This window comes from Myiozetetes cayanensis, unplaced genomic scaffold (assembly GCF_022539395.1).
Source record: "Myiozetetes cayanensis isolate MyiCay16 unplaced genomic scaffold, myiCay2020 scf512, whole genome shotgun sequence".
NCBI lineage: Eukaryota > Metazoa > Chordata > Aves > Passeriformes > Tyrannidae > Myiozetetes > Myiozetetes cayanensis.
This window is the reverse complement of record NW_026087757.1, coordinates 6,372-32,724: the sequence shown is the minus strand read 5'-3', so window position 1 is coordinate 32,724 and position 26,353 is coordinate 6,372. Positions and strand designations below refer to the sequence as shown.

General features: G+C 53.8%; 1 protein-coding gene across 1 annotated transcript; it reads left to right on the top strand.

Moving 5' to 3' along the window:
- Positions 1 to 272: 272 nt before the first annotated feature.
- LOC126649902 (histone-lysine N-methyltransferase 2B-like) lies at positions 273 to 25,962 on the top strand (the record flags this gene model as incomplete). The annotated part of the gene is made up of 8 exons (XM_050334268.1): positions 273 to 330; positions 6,220 to 6,302; positions 7,052 to 7,147; positions 9,467 to 9,580; positions 12,506 to 12,652; positions 15,857 to 15,938; positions 21,112 to 21,194; positions 25,900 to 25,962. Coding segments are annotated over 8 exons (726 nt in total), but the record flags the coding sequence as incomplete, so codon positions are not given.
- Between the last annotated feature and the right edge of the window lie 391 nt (positions 25,963 to 26,353).

Genomic DNA, 26,353 nt, shown 5'->3' with positions numbered 1-26,353 from the left:
GGATTTTGGGGGAGTTTGGGGGTTTTGAGGGTCAGGGGTTTCGATTTTGGGGTATTTGGGTGATTTTGAGATTTGGGGGCTCAGGGACCCTGACCCCTTGGTCCCCATTTTGGGGTGATTTTGGTGATTTGGGGGGTTTGGGGTGGGTTTAGAGGATTTGTGGGGGCTTGGGGGTTTTGAGGGTCGGGGCTCGATTTCGGGGTTATTTGGGGTGATTTGGGTGGATTTGAGGTCAGGGACCCCTGACGCCTCTCTTGTCGCCGCCCCCCCAGGCTGCGCCGCTGGGCGACCGAATCGAGGCCCGGAAGCTGCAGCGGCTCCAGAGGAGAGGTGGGGAGGGGGATTTTGGGGGTCCTGGGGGATTTGGGGGTCCTGGGGGGATTTGGGGAGTCCTGGGGGATTTGGGGGGAGTCCTGGGGGATTTGGGGGTCCTGGGGGATTGGGGGATTTGGGGGATCCTGAGGGGTCCTGGGTGGGTTTAGAGGGGATTGAGGGGTCTTGGAGGGGCTTAAGGAGTCCTGGGGGTCCTGTGGGTTTAGAGGGATTTGGGGGGTCCTGGGGGATTTGGGGGGTCCTGGGGGTCTTGGGTGTGTCTTAGAGGGGATTTGGGGGTTCTGGGGTGTCCTGGGGTTTTAAAGGGAATTTGGGGGTCCTGGTGGGATTAGGGGGTCTTGGGGGTTGAGGGGTCCTGAGGGGGCTTAGAGGATTTAGGGGGTTAGAGGGGATCTGGGGGTCCTGGGGGTCCTGGGAGGGGGTTTAGAGGGAATTTGGGGGGATTTGGGGGTCCTGGAGGGGATTTGGGGGATCCTGGGGGTGTTTGAGGAGTCCTGGGGCTTTAGGGGCTTAGGATGAGGGGTTTGGAGGGGTCCTGGGGGTCCTGGGTGGGCTTAGAGGATTTGGGGGTCCTGGGGGGTTTAAGGGTGTCCGGGGGGGCTTAGGGGTTTAGAAGGGATTTGTAGTTGTCCCGAGGAGATTCAGGGATTTGGGGGCTTTGGGGGGATTTGGGGTGGGTAGTGGGGGATTTGAGGGGTCCTGGGGGGATTTGGGGGTTTAGAGGAATTTGGGGGATTTGGGGGTCCTGGGGTTTGGGGGGGATTTGGGGGTCCTGGGGGATTTGGGGGTCCTGAGGGGTTTAGGGGGTTTAGAGGGATTTGGGGGATTTGGGGGTCCTGGGGGGCTTAGGGGATTTAGGGGCATCCTGGGGGGGATTTGGGGTGCTGGGGGGTCCTGGGGGATTTGGGGATTTGGGGGTTTTGGGGGATCCTGGAGGGTCCAGATACTTCTCAAGTCCCAGAATCCCTTCAAACCCCAAAACCCTCTAAATCCCCCAACTCCCCGTAGATTTCCTAATCCTCCCAAATCCCCAGGATTCCCCCAAATCCTCCCCGAACCCCCAAATCCCCTCAAACCCCCAAATCCCCAAAATCCCCTTTCCTGCGTCCCTCCCCTCCTCGGTGTCTCAGGTGTCCCCCCCCCAGGTGCCCCCTCCCCAGGTGACCCCTCCCATCCCAGGTGTGACTCTCCCCTGCCCCTCCGGCCACACTGGGCGCCTCGATGGGGACCAGAGGGGACAGAGGACCAGGACAGATGGGGGAGGGGGATTGGGGATTTGGGGGTCCTAGGGGATTTCGGGGGTCCTCAGGGGGATTTTGGGGTGGGGAGGGGATTTGGGAAGTCTGGGAGTTGATGGGATTTGGGGGATTTCGGGGGTCCTCGGGGATTTGGGGGGTGGGGGGGATTTGGGGAATTTGGGGGATTTGGGGGATTTGGGGGGATTTGGGAAGTTTGGGGGATTTGGGGAATGGGGGAGGGATTTGGGGCGATTTGGGGATTTGGGGATTGAGGGGATTTGGGGGTGGGGAGGATCTTGGGGTCCCGGGGAAAATTGAAGCCAGGGGGATTGGGGGATTGGAGGGATTTGGGAGGATGGGGAGGGGATTTGGGGATTAGGAAGTTTGGGGGCATTTGGGGGATTTGGGGGATTTGGGGGATTTGGGGAGTTTGGGGGATTTGGGGGATTTGGGGATTGGGAGGGATTTGGAGGGATTTGGGGATTGGGGAGGTTTGGGGAATTTGGGAGTTTAGGGGATTTGAGGGGATTTGGGGGTTGGGAGGATTTGGAGGATTTGGGGGATTTGGGAGGATTTGGGGATTTAGAGAGTTTAGGGGATTTGGGGGATTTGGGGGATGGGGAGGGATTTTGGGGGATTTGGGGGATTTGGGGAATTTGGGGATTTGGGGGATGAGGGAGGGATTTGGAGGGGATTTGGGGGATGGAGGGGATTTGGGGGTCCTGAGGGGATTTGGAGGATTTGGGGAGTTTGAGGGGATTTGGGGGATTTGGGGGTGGAGGGAGGATTTAGGTCCGGGGGTTTGGGGGATTTGAGGGGTTCTGGGAGATTTGGGGGTGGGGAGTGGTATTTGGGGGTTTGGGAGAGATTGGGGATTTGGGGGATTTGGGGGATTTGGGGGATTTGGGGGTGGGGGAGGGATTTGGGGAAGTTTGGGGGATTTGGGGGATGTGGGAGGATTTGGGGGTCTTGGGGGATTTGGGGAGTTTGGGGATTTGGGGGATTGGGGGGATTTGGGGGATTTTGGGGGATTTGGGGGGTTGAGGTGATGGGATTTGGGGGTTAGATGGAGGGGATTTGGGAGATTTGGGGGTTTGGGGATTTAGGGGGGATTTGGGGATTTGGGGGGATTTGGGGGTTGGGGAGGGATTTGGGGGATTGGGTGATTGGGGGTTTGGGGGGATTTGGGGGTGAGGGAGGATTTGGGGGATGTGGGAGGGTCGGGGGTTGGGGGATTTGGAGGATTTGGGGGATGGGGAGGGATTTGGGGGTTTGGGAAGTTTGGGGGATTTGGGGGGATTGGGGAGGGATTTGGGGGATTTGGGAGGGATTTGGGGGATTGGGGGATTTGGGGATGGGGGAGGATTTGGGGGATTGGGGGTGGGGAGGGATTTGGGGGATTGGGAGAGTTTGGGGGATTTGAGGGGATTTGGGGGTGGGGAGGGGATTTGGGGATTTGGGGATGTTGGGGGATTTGGAGGATTTAGGGAGTTTGGGGGATTTGAGGGATTTGGGGATGGGGGAGGCGATTTGGGGGTCCTAGGGAGTTTGGGGGATTTGGGGATTTGGGGGATGAGGAGAGGGATTTGGAGGGATTTGGGGGATGGGGAGGGATTTGGGGGATCCTGAGGGATTTGGAGGATTTGGGAAGTTTGGGGGATTTGGGGGATTTGGGGAGGGAGGGAGGGGATTTGGGGGTCTTAGAGGGGTTTGGGGGATTTAGGGATTCTCGGGAGGATTTGGGGGGTGTGGAGGGGTTTTGGGGGATCCCGGAAATTGGGAGTCTGGGGGGGTTTGGAGGATTTGGAGGATTTGGGGGATGGGGAGGGGATTGGGAGAGTTTGGGGGATTTGGGGGATGGGGAGGGATTTGGGGGTCCGGGGGAATTGGGAAGTTTGGGGGGATTTGGGGAACTGGGGGCGATTTGGGGGGATTTTTGGGGATTTGGGAGGCTTTAGGATGGGGAGGGATTTTGGGGGTTTGGGGGATGGGGAGGGATTTGGGGGATTTGGAAAGTTTGGGGGATTTGAGGGGGATTTGGGGATGGGGGAGGGATTTGGGGTCCTGGGAAATTGGGAAGTTTGGGGGATTTAGGGGGATTTTGGAAAGGATTTGGGGGTGGGGTTGGGGATGGGGGAGGGGATTTGGGGGATTTGGGAAGTCTGGGGGGATTTGGGGGATGGGGGAGGGGTTTTGGGGGTCCTTGGGGTATTTTGGGGGTGGGGGAGGGATTTGGGGGAATTTGGAAAGTTTGGGGAGGATTTGGGGATGGGGAGGGGATTTGGGGGATTTTCAGGGTTTGGGGAACACTGGGGGTCCTGAGGAATTTGGGGGTCTGGGGGATTTTGGGGGTCTGGGGGTTCTGGGAGAATTTGGGGGTCTGGGGGGTTCTGATGACATTTTGGGACCCCCTGACCCCCTCCCCTTTGCTGCCCCCAAGGCCGTGTCCCTCCTCCCTCCCCACTCAGCCCCATGGGGGTCCTGGGGATTTTGGGGGTCTGGGGGTCTGGGGGGTCTGATGACGTTTTGGGACCCCTGACTGCCCCTCCCCTTTGTTGCTCCTCCAGACCATGTCCCCCACTCCCCTTCAGCCCCATGGGGGTCCTGGGATTTTGGGGGACTGGGGGTCTGATGACATTTTGGGGGTCCTGGGGTTGGCGACATTGGGGGTCTGAGGGTTCTGATGACGTTTTGGGACCCCCTGACCGCCTCCCCCCACTTTGCTGCCCCCAGGCTGAGTCCTCCTCCCTCCCTTACTCAGCCCTTTTGGGGGTCTGGGGGTTTGGGGGCTTTGGGGACACTGGGGTCCTGGGGATTTTGGGGGTCTGAGGGGTTTGGGGACCCTGACCGTCCTCCCCTTTTGCCCCCCAGGTCGTGTCCCCTCCCCTTTTTAGTGACATCATGGGGGGGTTTGGGGACACTGGGGGTCCTGGGGATTTTGGGGACACTGGGGGTCCTGGGGATTTTGGGGGTCTGGGGGGTCTGGGGGTCCTGGTGACATTTTGGGGGTCTGGGGATTTTGGGGGTCTGAGGGGTTTTGGGACCCCTGACCGCCCCTCCCCTTTGTTGCTCCCCAGGCCGTGTCCCCTCCCCTTTTAGTGACATCTTGGGGGTTGGGGACACTGGGGGTCCTGGGGATTTTGGGGACACTGGGGGTCTGGGGATTTTGGGGCTCTGGGGTTTTGGGGGACATTGGGGGTCTGATGTCATTTGGGACCCCCTGACCGCCCCTCCCCTTTTTGCCCCCAGGCCGTGTCCCCCTCGCCCGGCCCCGTGGGGTCCTGGGAATTTTGGGGGTCTGGGGGTCTGGTGACATTTTGGGGACACTGGGGGTCCTGGGGATCTTGGGGTTCTGGGGGTCTGAGGGGTTTGGGATCCCCTGACTCCCTCCCTGTTTTGCCCCCCAGGCCGAGCCCCCTCCCTTTTTAGTGACATTTTGGGGGACATTTTGGGGGACAATGGGGGGTCTGGGGGGTTTTGGGGGGTCTGGGGGTCTGGGGGTCTGGGGATTTTGGGGGTCTGAGGAGGTTTGGGGACTCCTGACCATCCCCTCCCCTTTTTGCCCCCCAGGCTATGTCCCCCGTCCGGCCCCGTGGGGTCCTGGGGATTGGGGGGTCTTGGGGGCTTTGGGGACACTGGGGGTCCTGGGGATTTTGGGGGTCTGGGGATTTTGGGGGTCTGGGGGTCTGGGGGTCCTGGTGACATTTTGGGGGTCTGGGGGGTTCTGGGGGTCTGAGGGGGTTTGGGGACCCCCTGACCGCCCCTCCCCGTTTTTGCCCCCCCAGGCCGAGCCCCCTCCCTTTTAGTGACATCATGGGGGGTTGGGGACACTGGGGGTCCTGGAGAATTTGGGGGTCTGGGTGGTCTGAGGGGGTCTGAGGGGGTTTGGGGACCCCTGACCGCCCTCCCCGTTTTGCCCCCAGGCCGAGCCCCCCGTCCATCCCCGTGGGACTCGGAGGACTCGGGGGACTCGGGAGACCCCGGGGACCCCATGGGGAGGGGACCCCGAGGGAGACCCCTGATGGAGGGGAGGGGTCCTGCCCTCCCCACCCCCGCGGCGCTCGGGGCGTGTCCTCCGGCCCCGGCCACGCCCACCAGAGAGCAATGACGTCATCAACGGCTCCTCCCCACCCTGAGAGGCCGTGGGGAGGGGAGGAGGAGGAGGAGGAGGGGAGGGGCAGGCGCTGAACGGTGAGGGGGAGGGGAAAAGGGAGGGAAAAGGGGAGGGGGAGGGGAAAGGAGGGGGGAAATGGGGAGGGGAGGGGGAAGGGGAGGGAAAATGGAGAGAAAATGGGGAGGGGAGGGGCAAAAGGGGGGAAAAGGGAGGGAAAGGAAGAGAGGGAGAGGGAAAGGGGAGGAGGAAAATGGGGAAGGGGGAGGGGGAAATGGGGAGGGGGAGGGGAAAAGGGGGAGGGGAGGGCAAAAGAGGAGGAGAAGGAGACAAAGAGGAAAGGGGAGGGGCAAAAGGAGGGGGAGGTAAAGAGATGGGGAGGGGTAAAAGGAGGGGGAGGGGCAAAAGGGAGGGGCAAAAGATAAAGGGAGGGCAAATGGGAAGGGGAGGGCAAAAGGAGGGGGAGGGGCAAAGGGGACCATAAGGTGGGGAGGGGCAGGTGTGTGACAGGTGTGACCCCTCCTCCCCTCCCCTCAGAGTCTCCCTGGACTCGACCCCGCCCCATCCAGGCCCCGCCCTCCAACCCTCCTGCAGCTCCGGGCACGAGGAGGCACCTCCAGGTGGGGAGGGCAAAAATGGGGGAGGGGCTGAAACGGGGGAGGGCAACGGGAGGCACCTCCAGGTGGGGGAGGGGCTGAAATGGGGGAGGGGCTGAAATGGGGGAGGGGCAAAGGGAGGCACCTCCAGGTGGGGAGGGCTGAAATGGGGAGGGGCTAAAACAGGGAGGGACTTCCAAAGGTGGGGAGGGGCCAAGGGAGGCACCTCCAGGTGGGAGGGGCAAAAATGGGGGGAGGGGCAGCAAAGGTGGGGAGGGGCAAAGGGAGGCACCTCCAGGTGGGGAGGGCTGAAACGGGGGAGGGGCAAAAATGGGGGAGAGGGGCAAGGGAGGTACCTCCAGGTGGGGAGGGGCTGAAATGGGGAGGGGCCACAATTTGGGAGGAGGAGCTTTGAAAGGTGGGAGGAGAGGCATGAATTGGGAGGAGCCGCAATCTTTGGAGGAGGGCAGGCAATTGGGGAGGGCTGCACAATGAGTTGGGAGGGAGGGGCATTCAAAGGGGTTCAAAGAGGGAGGGGCCACAAAAGTGTTGTGGGAGGGCGCTCACAAGCTGTGGGGAGGAGGCCACAAAAGGGTGGGGAGGGGCGCACAATTTTGGGGGAGGGGCTACCAAAAGGTGGGGAGGGCCACAACTTTGGGAGGAGAGGGAGAAGTGAAGTTAGGGATTTGGGAGGAGAAGGTTTGGGGGATTTGGGGGGTTTTTTTGGGGGTGGGGGAGGGGTTTGAACTTTCCTCCTCCCCCCTCTCTTTCAGGATTGGGGCCCCCCCGGGGCTTTGGGACCCCCCCAGAACGGGTGGGGGAGGGGCCGAGGCGGCGACGGCGGACACCGAGTCAGGGTCGACTTCAAGGTGGGGAAACACCCAAAATTACCCCAAAATCACCCCAAAATTACCCCAAAATCACCCCAAAATACCCCCAAATCACCTCAAAATCATCCCAAAATCACCCCAAATCACCCCAGAATCACCCCAAATTACCCTTAAATACCCCAAAATAGCCCCAAATCATCCCAAAATCACTCAAAATCACCGAAAATCACCACAAAATTACCCAAAATCACCCCAAATTACCCCAAAATCACCCTAAAATAACACAAAATCACCCCAAAATCACCCTAAAATCACCCCAAATTACCCCAAAATCAGCCCAAATCGCCCCAAATCACCCCAAAATCACCCAAAATGTCACAAAATCACACCAAATCATCCAAAAATCGCCCGAAATCACCCCCAAGTCACCCAGAATCACCCCAAATCACCTCAAAATCACCCAAAATCACCCCAAAATACCCCAAATTCACTCCAAATTGCCCCAAATCACCCCAAAATGTCACAAAATCACCCCAAATCACCTCAAAATACCCCCAAATCACCCCAAAAATCACCCCAAAATACCCCAAAATCACCCCAAATCAGCCCCAAATAACCCAAAATCACACAAAATCACCCCAAATCACCTCAAAATCACCCAAAATCACCCCAAAATACCCACAAATCACCCCCAAATCACCAAAAATACCCCAAATTCACTCCAAATTGCCCGAAATCATCCCAAAATGTCACAAAATCACCCCAAATCACCTCAAAATTACCCAAAATCAGCCCAAGATAACCCAAAATCACCTCAAAATAACCCAAAATTACGCCCAAATCACTTAAAATATCCCGAAATCACCCCAAATCAGCCCCAAATAACCCAAAATCACACAAAATCACCCCAAATTACCCCAAAATAACCCAAAATCGCACCCAAAATCAGCCCAAAATATCCTCAAATATTTTGGTGTTTTGGTGTTTCTGGGTGGTTTTTTTAGGGGGATTTTTACCAAAATTTCTGGTTTTTTTCCCAAATTTTTGATTTTTTTGCCCAATTTCTGCGTTTTTCTCCCCAAATCCAGGAGGGCTGTGCCCTGGAGAACGTGTGGCTGACGGGGGGGAGGGTTTGGGGTTGATTTTGGGGTGAATTTTCTGGGATTTTTGTTGAATTTAACATTTCTGGGTGAATTTTTTTGCTTTTTTTTCCAAATTTTTGATTTTTTTTGCCCAATTTCTGCATTTTTCTCCCCAAATCCAGGAGGGCTGTGTCCTGGAGAACGTGTGGCTGATTGGGGGGGCATTTTTTGGGTTAATTTGCTGGAATTTTGGTGGTTTTAGTTGATTTTTTTTGGTTTTTTTGCCAAAATTTCTCATTTTTTTTCCAAATTTTTGGGGTTTTTTGCCTGATTTCTGCGTTTTTCTCCCCAAATCCAGGAAGACTGTGCCCTGGAGAACGTGTGGCTGATGGGGGGGAGGGTTTTGGGGTTGTTTTTTGGGTGAATTTGCTGGAATTTTGGTGTTTCTGGGTGGGTTTTTTGGGGGATTTTTGCCCAAATTTCGATTTTTTTTCAAATTTTTGATTTTTTTGCCTAATTTCTGCATTTTTCTCCCCAAATTCAGGAGGGCCGTGCCCTGGAGAACGTGTGGCTGATGGGGGGAAGGGTTTGGGGTCATTTTTTGGGTGAATTTGCTGGAATTTTGGTGTTTCTGGGTGGATTTTTGGGGGATTTTTACCAAAATTTCAGATTTTTTTTAAAGTTTTTGATTTTTTTGCCCAATTTCTGCGTTTTTCTCCCCAAATCCAGGAGGGCTGTGCCCTGGAGAACGTGTGGCTGATGGGGGGGAGGGTTTGGGGTTGATTTTGGGGTGAATTTGCTGGGATTTTTGTTGAATTTAACATTTCTGGGTGAATTTTTTTGCTTTTTCTTCTAAATTTTGATTTTTTTTGCCCAATTTCTGCGTTTTTCCCCCCAAATTCAGGAGGACTGTGCCCTGGAGAGCGTGTGGCTGATGGGGGGGAGGGTTTGGGGTTGGGTTTTGGGTGAATTTGCTGGGATTTTGGTGGTTTTAGTTGATTTTTTGGGGGATTTTTTCCCAAATTTGGTTTTTTTTAAAAATTATATTTTTTTTTTGCCCAATTTGTGTGGTTTTCTCCCCAAATTCAAGAGGACTGTGCCCTGGAGAACGTGTGGCTGATGGGGGGAAGGGTTTGGGCTTGGTTTTTGGGTGAATTTGCTGGGATTTTGGTGTTTCTGGGTGGATTTTTTTGGTTTTTTTGCCAAAATTTCTCATTTTTTTTCCAAATTTTTAATTTTTTTGCCCAATTTCTGCATTTTTCTCCCCAAAATTCAGGAGGACTGTGCCCTGGAGAACGTGTGGCTGATGGGGGGTCTCAGCATCGTCTCCTCCGTGCCCGTCACCACCCCTCTGGTTTGTTTGCTCTGCGCCAGCAAAGGACTCCACCAGGTACCCAAAAACCCCCAAAATCGCCCCAAAATACCCCAAAATCACCCCAAAATACCCCAAACCCCAAATACCAAAAATACCCCAAAATCACCCCAAAATACCCCAAAATCACCCCAAAATACCCCAATCACCCCCCAAAATCACCCCAAAATAACCCAAAATTGCCTCAAAATCACCCCAAAATACCCCAAAATCACCCCAAAATATCTAAAATACCCCAAAACCCCCCAAATCACCCCAAAATACCCCAAAATCGCCCCAAAATCATTCCAAAATACCCCAAAATCACCCAAAATACCCCAAAATCATTCCAAAATCACCCCAAAATACCCCAAAATCACCCCAAAATCACCCCAAAATAAGCCAAAATCACCTCAGAATCACCCCAAAATACCCCAAAATACCCCAAAATACCCCAAAATTGCCTCAAAATCACCCCAAAATACCCCAGAATTACCCCAAAATACCCCCAAAATACCCCCAAATCACCTCAAAACCCCCGAAAATATCCCAAAATACCCCCAAATCACCCCAAATCACCCCAAAATACCCCAAAATCGCCCCAAAATCTTCCAAAATCACCCCAAAGTACCCCAAAATCACCTCAAAATGTAGAAATTTAAAGGGGGGGTCACCAGAATTCGAAACAGCCCCAAAAATCCCATTTTTGGCCTCAAAAATGTGATTTTTGACCCTAAAAATATGATTTTTGGCCTCAAAAATGTGATTTTTGACCTCAAAAATGTGATTTTTGATCTCAAAAATGTGATTTTTGACCCCCAAAAATGTGATTTTTGACCCCAAAAATGTGATTTTTGACCCCAAAAATGTGATTTTTGACCCCAAAATGCTTCGTAAATTTGATCTTTTGGGGATTTTTTGGTTGTTTGGAGTTGTTTTTGGGAGTCTCCAAAAGTTAGGAGGGTCCGAAAATTTTGGGAGTTTGGTCATTTAGGTGAATTTTCAGAGTCATTTGGAGTGATTTTCAGTGTTGGGGTGATTGTTGGAGTCATTTGGGTGAATTTGGAGTCATTTTAAGGTGAATTTGTGGGTCATTTGGAGTGATTTTGGGTCATTTCAGAGTGAGTTTTGGGTCATTTAGGTGATTTTGGGTCATTTGAATGATTTTAGGGTTATTAGGTGATTTACTAGGTCATTTGAGGATCTTTTGGGGTCTCAGGTGGGTTCTGGGGTCTCACCTGTGCCAGGTGTGCCCTCGGGGGGCACCTGAGGGGAAGATTTTGGGTCATTTTGGGTGAATTTGGGGTCATTTCAGGTGAATTTTGGGTCGTTTCGGGTGCTTTTTGTTCATTTTGGGTGATTTTTGGGTCATTTTGGGTGATTTTGGGGTCATTTGGGGTGATTTTTGGGTCATTTTGCGTGAATTTTGGGGTCTCAGGTGGGTTTTGGGGTCTCACCTGTGCCAGGTGTGCCCACGGGGGGCACCTCAGGGGTGGATTTTGGGGTCATTTTGGGTGATTTTTGGGGTCATTTCGGGTGATTTTGGGTTCATTTTGGGGGGTGATTTTGGGAGGAGTTTGGGGTCATTTTGGGTGAATTTTGGGGTCATTTCAGGTGATTTTGGGGTCATTTTGGGTGATTTTGGGGTCATTTCAGGTGATTTTGGGGTCATTTTTGGGGGGTGATTTTGGGGTCATTTTTGGGGGGTGATTTTGGGAGGAGTTTGGGGTCATTTTGGGTGAATTTTGGGGTCAGTTTGGGTGATTTTGGGGTCATTTTGGGTGATTTTGGGGTCATTTTGGGTGAATTTTGGGGTCTCAGGTGGGTTTTGGGGTCTCACCTGTGCCAGGTGTGCCCATGGGGGGCACCTGAGGGGTGGATTTGGGGTCATTTTGGGTGATTTTGGGGTCATTTTGGGTGATTTGGGGGTCATTTTGGGTGATTTTTGGGGTCATTTCAGGTGATTTTGGGTTCATTTTGGGGGGTGATTTTGGGAGGAGTTTGGGGTCATTTTGGGTAAATTTTGGGTCATTTGGGGTGAATTTGAGGTCATTTGGGGTGAATTTTGTGTTCTCAGGTGGGTTTTGGGGTCTCACCTGTGCCAGGTGTGCCCACAGGGGGGCACCTGAAGGTTCCTCTGCTGCATTTTGGGGCCAAATTGGTTCATTTTGGTCAATTTTAATGCAATTTTTTGGGGGTTTCGGGTATTTTGGGGGTTCAGGTGAGCTCAGGTGCCTCACCTGTGCCCCTTTGTGCAGCTGGTGCTGTGCCAGGTGTGCCCACGGGGGGCACCTGAGGGGTGGATTTTGGGTCACTTTGGTGTAATTTAATCAATTTTAATACAATTTTTTTGGGGGTTTTGGTATTTTTTGGGTATTTTGGGGGGTCAGGTGAGCTCAGGTGCCTCACCTGTGCCCCTCCCCCCAGCTGGTGCTGTGCCAGGTGTGCCCACGGGGGGCACCTGAAGGTTCTTTTGCTGCATTTTGGGGCCAAATTGGTGCATTTTGGTCAATTTTAATGGGATTTTTTGGGATTTTTGGTATTTTTTTTGGGTATTTTGTGGGCTCAGGTGAGCTGAGGTGCCTCACCTGTGCCCCTCCCCCCCTCCTGCAGCTGGTGCTGTGCCAGGTGTGCCCACGGGGGGCACCTGAGGGGTGGATTTTGGGTCATTTTGGGCCATTTTGGGTGATTTTTGGTCAATTTTAATGCGATTTTTTTGGGGTTTTTGGTATTTTTTGGGTATTTTGTGGGCTCAGGTGAGCTGAGGTGCCTCACCTGTGCCCCCTCCCCCAGCTGGTGCTGTGCCAGGTGTGCCCACGGGGGGCACCTGAGGGGTGGATTTTGGGTCATTTTGGGTGATTTTTGGTCAATTTGAATGCGATTTTTTTGGGGGTTTTTGGTATTTTTTGGGTATTTTGGGGGCTCAGGTGAGCTCAGGTGCCTCACCTGTGCCCCTTTGTGCAGCTGGTGCTGTGCCAGGTGTGCTGCCAGCCCTTCCACACCTTCTGCCTGGGCGCGGGGGAGGGGCCGGGGCCGGGCCAGGCCCAGACCTGGAGCTGCCGGCGCTGCAAGAGCTGCGGGGTCTGCGCCAGGAGGGGGCGCCACAACAAGGTACCTGGGGACAGGTGACGTCACCTGGGAGTGATGGGGACACACCTGGGGACAGGGGGAGGGGGAGGGAGCTGCGGGGTCTGCGCCAGGAGGGGGCGCCACAACAAGGTACCTGGGGACAGGTGACATCACCTGGGGACACCTGGGGACAGCTGGGAGGGATGGGGACACACCTGGGGACAGGTGACATCACCTGGGGACAGGGGAGGGGAGGGAGCTGCGGGGTCTGCGCCAGGAGGGGGCGCCACAACAAGGTACCTGGGGACAGGTGACATCACCTGGGGACAGGTGACATCATCTGGGGACACCTGGGGACACCTGGGGACAGGTGACATCACCTGGGAGTGAGGGGACACACCTGGGGACAGGGGAGGGAGGAGCTGCGGGGTCTGCGCCAGGAGGGGGCGCCACAACAAGGTACCTGGGGACAGGTGACATCACCTGGGGACAGGTGACATCACCTGGGACACACCTGGGGACACCTGGGGACAGGTGACATCACCTGGGGTGATGGGACACACCTGGGGACAGGGGAGGGGAGGAGCTGCGCGGTCTGCGCCAGGAGGGGGCGCCACAACAAGGTACCTGGGGACAGGTGACATCACCTGGGGACAGGTGACATCATCTGGGGACACCTGGGGACACCTGGGGACAGGTGACATCACCTGGGACACACCTGGGGACAGGGGGAGGGGGAGGGAGCTGCGGGGTCTGCGCCAGGAGGGGGCGCCACAACAAGGTGAGTGACATCACCTGGGACACACCTGGGGACACCTGGGGACACCTGGGGACAGGTGACATCACCTGAGAGAGGTGACATCACCTGGGGACACCTGGGAGTGATGGGGACACACCTGGGGCCAAGGGGAGGGGGAGGGAGCTGCTCGGTCTGCGCCAGGAGGGGGCGCCACAACAAGGTACCTGAGACAGGTGACATCACCTGGGGACAGGTGACATCACCTGAGAGAGGTGACATCACCTGGGGACACCTGGGGACAGGTGACATCACCTGGGAGGGATGGGGACACACCTGGGGACAGGTGACATCACCTGGGGACACCTGGGAGGGATGGGGACACACCTGGGGACAGGGGGAGGGGGAGGGAGCTGCTCGGTCTGCGCCAGGAGGGGGCGCCACAACAAGGTGAGTGACGTCACCTGGGGACACCTGGGGACACCTGGGGACACCTGGGGACAGGTGACGTCACCTGGGACAGGTGACATCATCTGGGGACACCTGGGAGTGATGGGGACACACCTGGGGACAGGGGGAGGGGGAGGGAGCTGCGGGGTCTGCGCCAGGAGGGGGCGCCACAACAAGGTAAATGACGTCACCTGGGACAGGTGACGTCACCTGGGGACACCTGGGGACAGGTGATGTCATCTGGGGACACCTGGGAGTGATGGGGACACACCTGGGGACAGGGACAGGGGGAGGGAGCTGCGGGGTCTGCACCAGGAGGGGGCGCCACAACAAGGTAAATCACTCACCTGGGGACAGGTGACATCACCTGAGAGAGGTGACATCATCTGGGAGTGATGGGGACACACCTGGGGACAGGGGGAGGGGGAGGGAGCTGCTCAGTCTGCGCCAGGAGGGGGCGCCACAACAAGGTGAGTGACATCACCTGAGACACCTGGGACAGGTGACGTCACCTGAGACAGGTGACATCATCTGGGGACACCTGGGGACACCTGGGGACAGGTGACATCACCTGAGAGAGGTGACATCACCTGGGGACACCTGGGGACAGCTGGGGACAGGTGACATCACCTGGGACAGGTGACATCATCTGGGGACATTTGGGGACATTTGGGGACACTTGAGGGGTCAGGGAAGGGGTTTTTGGGGGTCCCAGAGTTGTTTTGGGGGGTCCTTGACCCATTTTTGGGGTTTCCTGAGGTTTTTTTGGGGGGTTTTGTGGGGTTTTTGAGGGTCCCAGATCCATTTTTAGGGGTCCCTGAGGGGTTTTTAGGGGGGCTTTGGGGGTCCCAGAGCCATTTTTGGGGTCCCTGACTCCTTTTTGGGCTTCCAGATCAATTTTTAGGGGTCTCAGACCCATTTTTGGGGGTCCCAGGGGTTTTTGGGGGTCCCAGATCCATTTTTAGGGGTCCCAAGGGTTTTTTGGGGGTCCCTGAGGGGTTTTTGGGGGGTTTTTAGCGGTCCCTGACTATTTTGGAGGTCCCAGACCCATTTTTGGGGGTCCCAAGGGTTTTTGGGGGGTTTTAGGGGGGTTTTTAGGGTCCCAGATCCATTTTTGGGGGTCCCAGACCCATTTTTGGGGTCCCCTGACCCTTTTTTTGCCCCCCCAGCCCCTCCTGGAGTGTGGGGCTGTTCTGGGGGTTTTGGGGGGTTTTTTGGGGGATTTTGGGGTGTTTTGGGGGTCCCAGGGTTTTAGGGGTTTTGGGAGTCCCAGACCCGTTTTTAGGGGTCCCAGGGGTTTTGGGGTCCCAGATCCATTTTGGGGTCCCAGACCCGTTTTGGGAGTCCCAGGGGGTTTTGGGGTCCCAGATCCATTTTGGGGGTCCCAGATCCATTTTTGGGGGTCCCAGACCCGTTTTTGGGGGTCCCAGGGGTTTTTGGGGGTTTGGGGTTTTTGGGGTCCCAGTGGTTTTGGGGGGGTTTTGGGGGTTTTGGGGTCCCAGATTCATTTTGGGGGTCCCAGAGGCGTTTTGGGGGTCCCTGACCCTTTTTTGCCCCAGCCCCTCCTGGAGTGGGGGGCTGTTCTGGGGGTTTTGGGGTCCCAGACCCATTTTGGGGTCCCAGATCCATTTTGGGGGTCCCAGGGGTTTGGGGTTTGGGGTCCCAGAGAGGTTTTTGGGGGTCCCAGACCCATTTTTGGGGTTCCTTGAGGTGTTTTGCTAGCCCGTCCTGGAGTGGGGTTGTTCTGGGGGTTTGGGGGGTTTTGGGGTCCCAGATCCATTTTGAGGGTCCAAGGGTTTTTGGGGGCTTTTGGGGTCCCAGACCCATTTTTGGGGTCCCAGATCCATTTTTGGGGTCCCAGATCCATTTTTGGGGTTTTGGGGGGTTTTGGGGTCCCAGAGAGGTGTTTGGGGATCCCTGACCCGGTTTTGGGGGTCCCAGACCCATTTTGGGGTTTGTGGGGTTTTGGGGTCCCAGATCCATTTTGGGGTCCCAGACCCATTTTTGGGGTCCCAGATCCATTTTGGGGTTTTGGGGTCCTGACCTCTTTTTACCCCCAGCCCCTCCTGGAGTGCGGGCGGTGCCGCCGTTGTTTCCACCCGGCGTGTTTGGGGTCCAGAGCCTCCAGACCCCGGAATTTGGGTGAGTGGGGGGAGGGCTGATTTTGGGGGAGGGGGAAGGGGCTGATTTTTGGGGAGGAGGGTGGATTTGGGTTGGGAGGTTAATTTGGGAGGTTTTCCCAAATTTGAGGGAGGAAGCTCTGATTGGGGGTTTGCTTGGATTGGGGAGGGGCTCTAATTTGGGGGGGTTGTTGTAAATTTGGGGGGGTCTCCTCAAAATTTGGGGGAGCTCTAAATTTGGGGTCTTTTGCCCCAAATTTGGAGGAGAGTCTCCACCTAAATTTTGAGGGGTTTCTAAAGTAGGGAGGGTCTTTCCCTTAAATTGGGGGAGGGTCTCCCTGAGTTTTGAGGGGTTTCTAAATTGGGGAGGGTCTCCTCAAATTTTGGGGGAGTTTTCTAAATTCAAGGGGGTCTTTCCCCCAAATTTGGGGAGGGGTCTCCCTTTAATTTTGTGGGGAGGAGGCTGTAAATTTGGGGAGGGGTCTCCCTTTCTTTGGAGGTCTTTTCCCCGAATTTGGGAGGAGGGGTCTCCTTAAATTTGGGGAGGGGTCTCCTGAATTTTGGGGGGTTGTTCTAAATTTAGGGAGGGTCTGTCTCTTATATTTGGGGAGGGAGCTTTAAATTAGGGGAGGGGTCTCTACCCCAAATTTGGGGAGGGGTCTCCCTTTATTGGGGGGTCTCTCCAAATTTGGGGGAGGGGTCTCCCTTTGGGAGTCTCTCCAAATTTAGGGGAGGGTCTCCCTTTTTTTGGGAGTCTTTTCCCCAAATTTGGGGAGGGGTCTCCCTTTATTGGGGGGTCTCTCCCCCAAATTTGGGGGGAGGGGTCTCCTTTTTGGGGGTCTCTCCCCCAAATTTGGAGGAGGGCTCTCCCTTTTGGGAGAGGTCTCCCTTTGTGGAGGTCTCTCCCCAAATTTGGGGGAGGGTCTCCCTTTTATTGGAGGTCTTTCCCCAAATTTGGGAGAGGGGTCTCCTGAATTTTGGGGAGGGTCTCCCTTTTTGAGGGAGGTCTGTCCCCTGAATTTGGGGAGGGTCTCCCTTTTTGGGGGTCTCTCCCAAATTTGAGGAGGGTCTCCCTTTTGGGGGTCTCTCCCTTGAATTTTGGGGAGTGGGCTGTAAATTTGGGGGAGGGTCTCCCTTTTGGAGGTCTCTCCCCAAATTTAGGGAGGGGTCTCCCCCCCGAATTTGAGGAGGGGTCTCCCCGCTGACCCCTCCCCCCCCCAGCTGTGCTGGGGCTGTTCCAGATGTCGAAGCTGCGGCTCCCCCTGGGGTGGGGAGGGGGCAGGAGGAGGAGGAGGGGCAGGAGGAGGAGGAGGGGGCGTTGGGGACCCCCGGCCCTCCCCCACCCCAGGAAGGAAGGGGAGGGGACCCCCAGGCCGGGCTGTGCCCCCTGTGCCAGGAGAATCGGTGAGGGAGGAGGGGAGGGGAGGGGCCTGGGGGAGGGGCCTGGGGGATTTTAGGGGTCTGGGGGGGTTGGGGGGATTTGGGGGGTTTGGGGGGATCTGGGGGCAATTTGGGGAGTTTGAGGGGATTTAGGGAGTTTGAAGGGGATTTGGGGGAATTTTGGGGATTTGGGGAGGATTGGGGAATTGAGGGGTTTGGGGGAAGTTGGGGATTTAGGGGATTTGAGGGGTTTGGGGGAGATTGGGGGATTTGAGGGGGCATTTGGAGGGATTTGAGGGGATTTTGAGGGGAGGTTGGGGGGATTGGAGGGTTTGGGGGGATGTGGGGGATTTTGGGGAGTCTGAGGGGATTTGGGGAGGTTTGGGGATTTGAGGGGGATTTGGGGAGGGTTTGAGGGGATTTGGGGGGTTGGGGGATTTAGGGGAGGATTTTGAGGGGTTTGAGGGGGTTTGAGGGGGTTTGGGGGGGTTGGGGGGATTTGGGGGATTTGGGGGTGGTTGAAGGAGTCTGAGGGATTTGGGGGGTCTGAGGGGATTTGGGGGGTTTGGGAGGTTTGAGAAGGATTTGGGGGATTTTAGGGGAGTTTGGGGGGTTTGAGGGGATTGGGGGAGATTTGAGAAGGGATTTGGGGGATTTAGGGGATTTGGGGGATTTGGGGGGATTTGGGGTAGTTTGGGGGGATTTGAGGAGGATTTGGGGGGATTTGGGGGAGTCTGAGGGGATTTGGGGGATTTAAGGGGGATTTGAGGGAGATTTGAGGGGTTGGGGGTTTGAGGGAATTTTGGGGGATTTGGGGAGGTTGGGAGAGATTTTGGGGGATTTGAGGATTTGGGGATTTGGGGAGTCTGAGGGATTTGGGGGTTTAAGGAGTTGAGGGAGATTTGGGGGTTGGGGGTTTGAGGGAATTTTGGGGGGATTTGGGGAGGTTGGGGGAGATTTGGGGGGATTTGAGGGAGCTGAGGGATTTGGGAGAGTGGGCTGGGGCCATGGGGTTGGGGGATTTGGGGGTCTGAGGAGATTTGGGAGGAATTTGGGGGATTTGGGGGTTGAGGATGGGGATTTGGAGGATTTGGAGGATTTGGGGATTTGGGGGTTTGAGGGATTTTGTGATTCTAGGGGCGTTGGGGATTTGAGAGATTTGGGGGCTAGAGTTGGGGGGATTTGAGGAGATCTGAGGGATTTAGAGGTCTGGGAGTTTGGGGGGATTTGGGGATTTGGGGAGGTGGGGGATTTGGGGGGGTTGAGGGATTTGGGGGATTTGGGAGGTTAGGAGATTTGGGGGATTTGAGGATTTGGGGGAGTTTGAGGGGATTTGGGGGTGTTGGGGGATTTGAGGGGATTTGGAGGGGGTCTGAGGGATTTGGGGGATTTGGGGAGGATTTGGGGGGTTTGAGGGGATTTTGGGAGGATTTGGGGGGGTTGGGGGAAGATTTGGGGGAAGTTGGGGGATTTGGGGAGATTTGAGGGGATTTGGGGAAATTTTGGGGGGTTGGGAAGTTGGGAAGGTCTGAGGGGTTTGGGGGGTTTGGGGAGATTTGAGGGGTTTAGAGGGATTTGGGGGGAAGTTGGGGGGATTTGGGGGGTTTGAGGGGGACTTGAGGGGATTTGGGGGAGGTTTGAGAAGGATTTGGGGGATTTTGGGGAGTTTGGGGGAATTTGGGAGGATTTGGGGGAGTCTGAGGGGATTTGGGGGGATTTTGCCGGGATTTGGAGGGACTTTGAGGGGGATTTAGGGGAGGATTTGGGGATTTGGGGGTGGGTCTTGGGGATTTGAGAAGGTTTGAGGGGATTTTAGGTGGTTTTGGGTTATTTGGGGTCTCTGGGAAATTCTGGAGTATTTTTGGGTGATTTTGGGTTATTTTGAGGTTTGGGGAATTTTGTTCTTTTGGGTGATTTTGGGTTATTTTGGGTTTTCAGGAGGTTTTTGGGTGATTTTGGGTTATTTTGGCGTTCTGGGGAATTGTTGGGGTTTTTGGGTGATTTTTGGGTTATTTTGGATTTTTAGGAGGTTTTTTGGGTGATTTTGGGGTTTTTAGGAGGTTTTTTGGGTGATATTTGGGTTATTTGGGGTCTCTGGGGGGAATTCTGGAGTATTTTTTGGGTGATTTTTGGGTTATTTTGAGGTTTTGGGGGGAATTTTGTTCTTTTTTGGGTGATTTTTGGGTTATTTTGGGTTTTCAGGAGGTTTTGGGTGATTTTTGGGTTATTTTGGCGTTCTGGGGGGTATTTTGGGGGTTTTTGGGGTGATTTTTGGGTTATTTTGGGTTTTTATGAGTTTTTTTGGGTAATTTTGGGGTTATTTTGGGGGTTTTAGGTTTTTGGGGATTTTTGGGTGATTTTTGGGTTATTTTGGGGTTTTTAGGATGTTTTTTGGGTAATTTTTGGTTTATTTTGGGGTTTCTGACCCCCCCTTTTCCCCCCCCCTGCAGGGACCCCTGCCCTCTGTGTGGAGGGGGAAGCCCCTCCCCAAAAGGAGGAGGAGGAGGAAGAGGAGGGGAGGGGCCGGGGGGTGGGGAGGGCAGGCACTCAAGGGCCCCTCCCCACGCTGCACCTGCGGACGACGCCCCAGGTGAGGGAAGGGGAGGGCTTGGGACCCCAAAATAACCCCAAAATCAATCCTGGGACCCCCAAAATCACTCAAAACCCCCTGGGACCCCGAAAAATAACCCTAAAAACATCCTGGGACCCCCAAAACCCCCTGGGACCCCAAAAACCCCCTGGGACCCCACAAGATAACCCCAAAACCCCCTGGGACCCCAAAAACCACCCTGGGACCCCAAAATAACCCCAAAAACATCCCTGAGACCCCCAAAATCAACCTTGGGACCCCCAAAATCAACCCTGGGACCCCCAAAAGTTGGGGGAGGGGCTTTGGGACCCCCAAAAATAACCCCAAAATCACCCCTGGGACCCCCAAAACCCCCTGGGACCCCCAAAAATCACCCAAAACCCCCTGGGACCCCGAAAAATAACCTTAAAAACATCCTGGGACCCCCAAAACCACCCTGGGACCCCCAAAACCCCTGGGACCCCAAAACCACCCTGGGACCCCAAAATTCCCCTGAGACCCCCAAAAATTGGGGGAGGGGCTTTGGGACCCCCCAAAATAACCCCAAAAACATCCCTGGGACCTCCAAACCCTCTCTGGGACCCCCAGAACTCCCCCTGGGACCCCCAAAAATCACCCAAAACCCCCTGGGACCCCCAAGAACCCTCTGGGACCCCAAAATCCACCCTGGGATCCCCAAAACTCCCTGAATCCCCAAACCCCCTGGGACCCCCAAATCCTCTGGGACCCCCAAAATTTTGGGGAGGGACTTTGGGACCCTCAAAATCCCCAAAACCCCCTGGGACCCCAAATCCCTCTGGGACCCCCAAAACTCCCCCTGGGACCCCCAAAAACTCCTCCTGGAACCCCCAAAACCCCTGAGACCCCAAAACCCTTTAGGACCCCAAAATCCACCCTGGGACCCCCAAAAATTTTCTGGGACCCCCAAAAATTGGGGGAGGGACTTTAAGACCCCTCAAAATCCCCCCAAAACCCCCCTGGGACCCCCAAAAATTGGGGGAGGGACTTTAAGACCTCTCCAAACCCCCAAAACCTCCCTGGGACCCCAAAAAATTACCCAAAAACATTCCTGGGACCCCAAATCCCCTGGGACCCCAAAACCCCCAAAACCCCTCCTGGGACCCCCAAAATTCCCCAAATCCCTCTGGGACCCCCCAAATTTTATGGGGGGGTGAATTTTGGGGTCCCCCCCCCTGATTTTTGTGCCCCCTCCCCCCAATTTCAGGGTCCCTGCAGGGGGGGCTGCAGGAGGTGCTGGGGGGGCTCCTGAGCTCCCCCCACGGCCCCGCCCTCCTCACCTGTCAGCAGGTAACGACACCTGGGGGGGGTTCTGGGGACACTTTGGGGACATTTTGGGATCATTTGGGGGCATTTGGGGACATTTTGGGACATTTTGGGGACAGTTGGGGACATTTGGGGTCATTTTGGGGCTATTTTGAGACATTTAGGTGTCATTTTGGGGACATTTAGGGACATTTAAGGTCATGTGGGGACCATTTGGGGACATTTTGGGACACTTTGGGGACATTTTGGGGTCATTTTGGGAACATTTTGGGGACATTTAAGGTCATGTGGGGATCATTTGGGGTCATTTTGGGGACATTTGGGGTCACTTTGGGGGCATTTGGGGACATTTTGGGGCACTTGGGGGGCTTAAAATACTCTTGGGAACATTTTGGGATCATTTGGGGTCATTTTGGGGGAATTTGGGATTATTTTGGGGTCATTTTGGGGTCACTTTGGGTCACATTGGGACATTTTGGGATTATTTAGGGACATTTTGGGTCATTTGGGGTCATTTTGGGATCATTTTGGGATCATTTGGGGACATTTTGGGACATTTTTGGGACAGTTGGGGTCATTTGGGGACAGTTGGAGTCATTTTGGGATCATTTTTGGGACCAATTTGGGGACAGTTGGGGTTATTTTGGGGCCATTTGGGGTCATTTTGGGGACAGTTTAGGACATTTTTTGGATATTTTGGGGTCATTTTGGGGCTATTTTAAGACATTTAAGTGTCATTTTGAGGACATTTTGGGGGCACTTGGGGTCATTTTGGGGCCATTTGGGTCCATTTGGGATCATTGGGGGCATTTTGGGGACAGTTTAGGACATTTTGGGGCATTTTGGGGTCATTTTGGGGTCATTTTGGGACCATTTGGGGACATTTTGGGATAATTTAGGGACATTTTTTGGATATTTTGGGGTCATTTTGGGGCTATTTTGAGACATTTAGGTGTCATTTTGGGGACATTTTGGGGACATTTAAGGTCACGTGGGGATCATTTGGGGACATTTTGGGACATTTTGGGACAGTTGGGGTCATTTTGGGTCATTTGGGGTCATTTGGGACATTTTGGGACCATTTGGGGGACATTTGGGGCTATTTTGAGACATTTAAGTGTCATTTTGGGGACATTTTGGGGACATTTAAGGTCATGTGGGGATCATTTGGGGTCATTTTGGGGACATTTGGGGACACTTGGGGGGGTTAAAACTCTTGAGGACATTTTGGGGACATTTTGGGGACGTTTGGGGTTATTTTGGGGCCATTTGGGATCATTTTGGGATCATTTGGGACATCCTGAGTCATTACATTTTGGGGTCATTTGAGGCATTTTAGGTCCATTTGGGGTCATTTGGGGACATTTTGGGGTCATTTGGGGACATTTGGGGTCATTTGGGGTCATTTGGGGACATTTTGGGGTCATTTAGGGATCATTTGGGACATCCTGGTATCATTTTGGGGTCATTTTGAATCATTTTAGGTCCATTTGGGGTCATTTGGGGACATTTTGGGGTCATTTGGGGACATTTGGGGTCATTTGGGGTCATTAGGACATTTTGGGGTCACTGAGACATTTGGGGTCATTTGGGGTCATTTGGGGACATTTTGGGGTCATTTGGGACATTTGGGGTCATTTTAGGGTCACTTCTGGGAGATTTTGGGGTCATTTGGGACATTTGGGGTCATTTTGGGGACATTTGGGGTCATTTTGGGGACATTTGGGGTCATTTTGGGGACATTTGGGGACACTTGGGGGGGGTTAAAATACTCTTGGGGACATTTTGGGGACATTTTGGGGACGTTTTGGGGACGTTTGGGGTCATTTTGGGATCATTTTGGGATCATTTTGGGACCATTTGGGGTCATTTTGGGATCATTTTGGGGTCATTTTGGGATCATTTGGGACATTTTGGGACCTATTTGGGGACATTCGGGATCATTTTGGGACCATTTGGGGACATTTTGGGGTCGTTTGGGGCCAGCTGGGGGGGTTAAAACCACACCTGGGGGGGCATTTTGGGGACATTTTGGGGTATTTTGGGACATTTTTGGGACAGTTGGGGTCATTTTGGGACCATTTGGGACATTTTGGGATCATTTGGGGACATTTTGGGGTCATTTTGGGGTCATTGGGGGACATTTGAGGGCATTTTGTGACATTTTGGGATCGTTTGGGGACATTTTAGGACATTTTGGGGTATTTTGGGACATTTTGGGGTATTTGGGGACGTTTTGGGATCGTTTAGGGTAATTTTGGGGACATTTGGGGACACCTGGGGCGGTTAAAACCACACCTGGGGGGGTTCTGGGGACACTTTGGGGACATTTTGGGGTATTTGGGGTCATGTGGGGACCATTTGGGGACATTTGGGGACATTTTGGGACCATTTGGGGACACCTGGGGGGGTTAAAATACTCTGGGGGACATTTTGGGGACATTTTGGGGTCATTTTGGGGTATTTTGGGATCATTTTAGGGACATTTGGGGAGGTTTTGGGTCACTTGGGGATATTTGGGGTCATTTTGGGGCACTTTGGGACGTTTTGGGGACATTTTGGGACCATTTGGGGTCATTTTGGGATCATTTTGGGGTCATTTTGGGATCATTTTGGGATCATTTGGGACATTTTGGGACCATTTGGGGACATTTTGGGCTCATTTTGGGGTCACTTCTGGGAGATTTTGGGGTCATTTTGGGAACATTTTAGGGACACTTGGGGTCATTTTGGGGTCATTTTAGGGACATTTTGGGATCATTTAGGGACATTTTGGGGACATTTTGGGGTCATTTTGGGATCATTTTGGGACATTTTGGGATCATTTTGGGGACATTTTGGGATAATTTGGAGACATTTGGGGTCATTTTGGGGTCACTTTTGAGAGATTTTGGGGTCATTTTGGGAACATTTTAGGGACACTTGGGGTCATTTTGGGGACATTTGGGGTCATTTGGGGGGGGTTAAAAACACCCCTGGGGGGTTCTGGGGACATTTGGGGACATTTTGGGGTATTTTGGGACATTTTGGGGACAGTTGGGGTCACTTTGGGATAATTTAGGGACATTTTGGGGACATTTGGGGCTATTTTGAGACATTTAAGTGTCATTTTGGGGACATTTTGGGGGCATTTGGGGACATTTTGGGACATTTGGGGGGGTTAAAATACCCTGGGGGACATTTTAGGATCGTTTGGGATCATTTTGGGGAAATTTGGGATTATTTTGGGGTCATTTTGGGGTCATTTTGGGGTCATTTGGGGTCATTTGGGGGGGGTTAAAAACACCCCTGGGGGGTTCTGGGGACACTTTGGGGACATTTGGGGACATTTGGGGTCACTTTGGGGTCATTTTGGGGTATTTTGGGACATTTTGGGACATTTTGGGGTCATTTTGGGATCATTTTGGGACATCCTGGTATCATTTTGGGGTCATTTTGAATCATTTTGGGTCCATTTGGGGTCATTTGGGGTCATTTTGGGAGATTTTGGGGTCATTTTGGGGACACTTGGGGTCACTTTGGGGGCATTTGGGGACATTTTGGGGACATTTTTGGGGGGGTTAAAATACTTTGGGGGACATTTTAGGATCGTTTGGGATCATTTTGGGGAAATTTGGGATTATTTTGGGGTCATTTTGGGGTCATTTTGGGGACATTTTGGGGTCACTTTGGGTCACACTGGGACATTTTGGGATTATTTAGGGACATTTTGGGGTCATTTTGGGATTATTTAGGGACATTTTGGGGTCATTTTGGGACATTTGGGGGGGGTTAAAATCCTCTTGGGGACATTCTGGGGTCATTTGGGTATCATTTGGGGACATTTGGGGTCATTTTGGGACCAATTTGGGGACGGTTGGGGTTATTTTGGGGTCATTTTGGGCTCGTTTTGGGGTCATTTTGAATCATTTTGGGACCAATTTGGGAACAGTTGGGGTTATTTTGGGGCCATTTGGGATCATTTTGGGGGCATTTGGGGACATTTGGGGTCACTTTGGGTTCATTTTGGGTCATTTTAAGATCATTTTGGGACCATTTGGGGTCATTTGGGATCATTTGGGGACATTTGGGGACGTTTTGGGATCATTTGGGGAGCATTTGGGGTCATTTTGGGGTCATTTTGGGACCATTTTGGGGACATTTTGGGGTCATTTTGGGGACATTTGGGGTCACCTGGGGACAATTTGGGTCCATTTGGGAGCATTTTGGGGTCATTTCGGATCATTTTGGGGTCATTTTGGGTCACTTTGGGGAGATTTTGTGGTCATTTTAGGACATCTGGGGGCATTTGGGGTGGTTAAAATACTCTGGGGGACATTTTGGGGTCATTTGGGGTCATTTTGGGATCATTTGGGGGTCATTTGGGACGTTTTGGGGACATTTTGGGACATTTGGGGTTATTTTGGGATTATTTTGGGGCCATGTATGAATATTTTGGGGTCACTTGAGGCCATTTGGGGTCGCTTGGGGACATTTGGGGACATTTTGGGACAATTTTGGGATCATTTTGTGTCCTTTTCGGGTCATTTTGGGATCATTTTGGGATCATTTGGGGACATTTTGTGTCCATTTTGGGGTCATTTTAGGGACATTTTAGGGTAATTTTGGGACTATTTTGGGTCATTTTGGAACCAATTTTTTGGGGGGGTGGGGGAGGGGCGTCCAAAAAATTGTAGGAGGGTTTAACCTTTGATCTTTGACCTTTGACCTTTGACCTTTGCCCCTGCAGTGCCTCCGGGGTCCCAAAATCACCCCGGGCCCTGCGACCTCCGAGCGGTTCAGGAGAGGCTGAGGGGAGGGGTACCCCATCTGGTGAGGGGGAGGGCACCCAAAATTGGGGGAGGGCCAAAAATTTGGGGGAGGGGCCAAAATTGGGGTCAAAATGGGGATTTTGGGGGGTTTTGGGGGTTTGTGGGGATTTTGGGGGTCTGGGAGGGGGAGAGGGGATTGAGGGGGAGGGTACCCTCATCTGGTGAGGGGGAGGGCACCCAAAATTTGGGGGAGGGGTTAAAATTTTGGGGGAGGGGCCAAAAATTGGGGTCAAAAACGGGGATTTTGGGGGGTTTGGGGGTATTTTGGGGGGTCTGGGAGGGGGAGAGGGATTGAGGGGGAGGGGTACCTACATCTGGTGAGGGGGAGGGCACCCAAAATATGGGGGAGGGACCAAAATTGGGGTCAAAAAT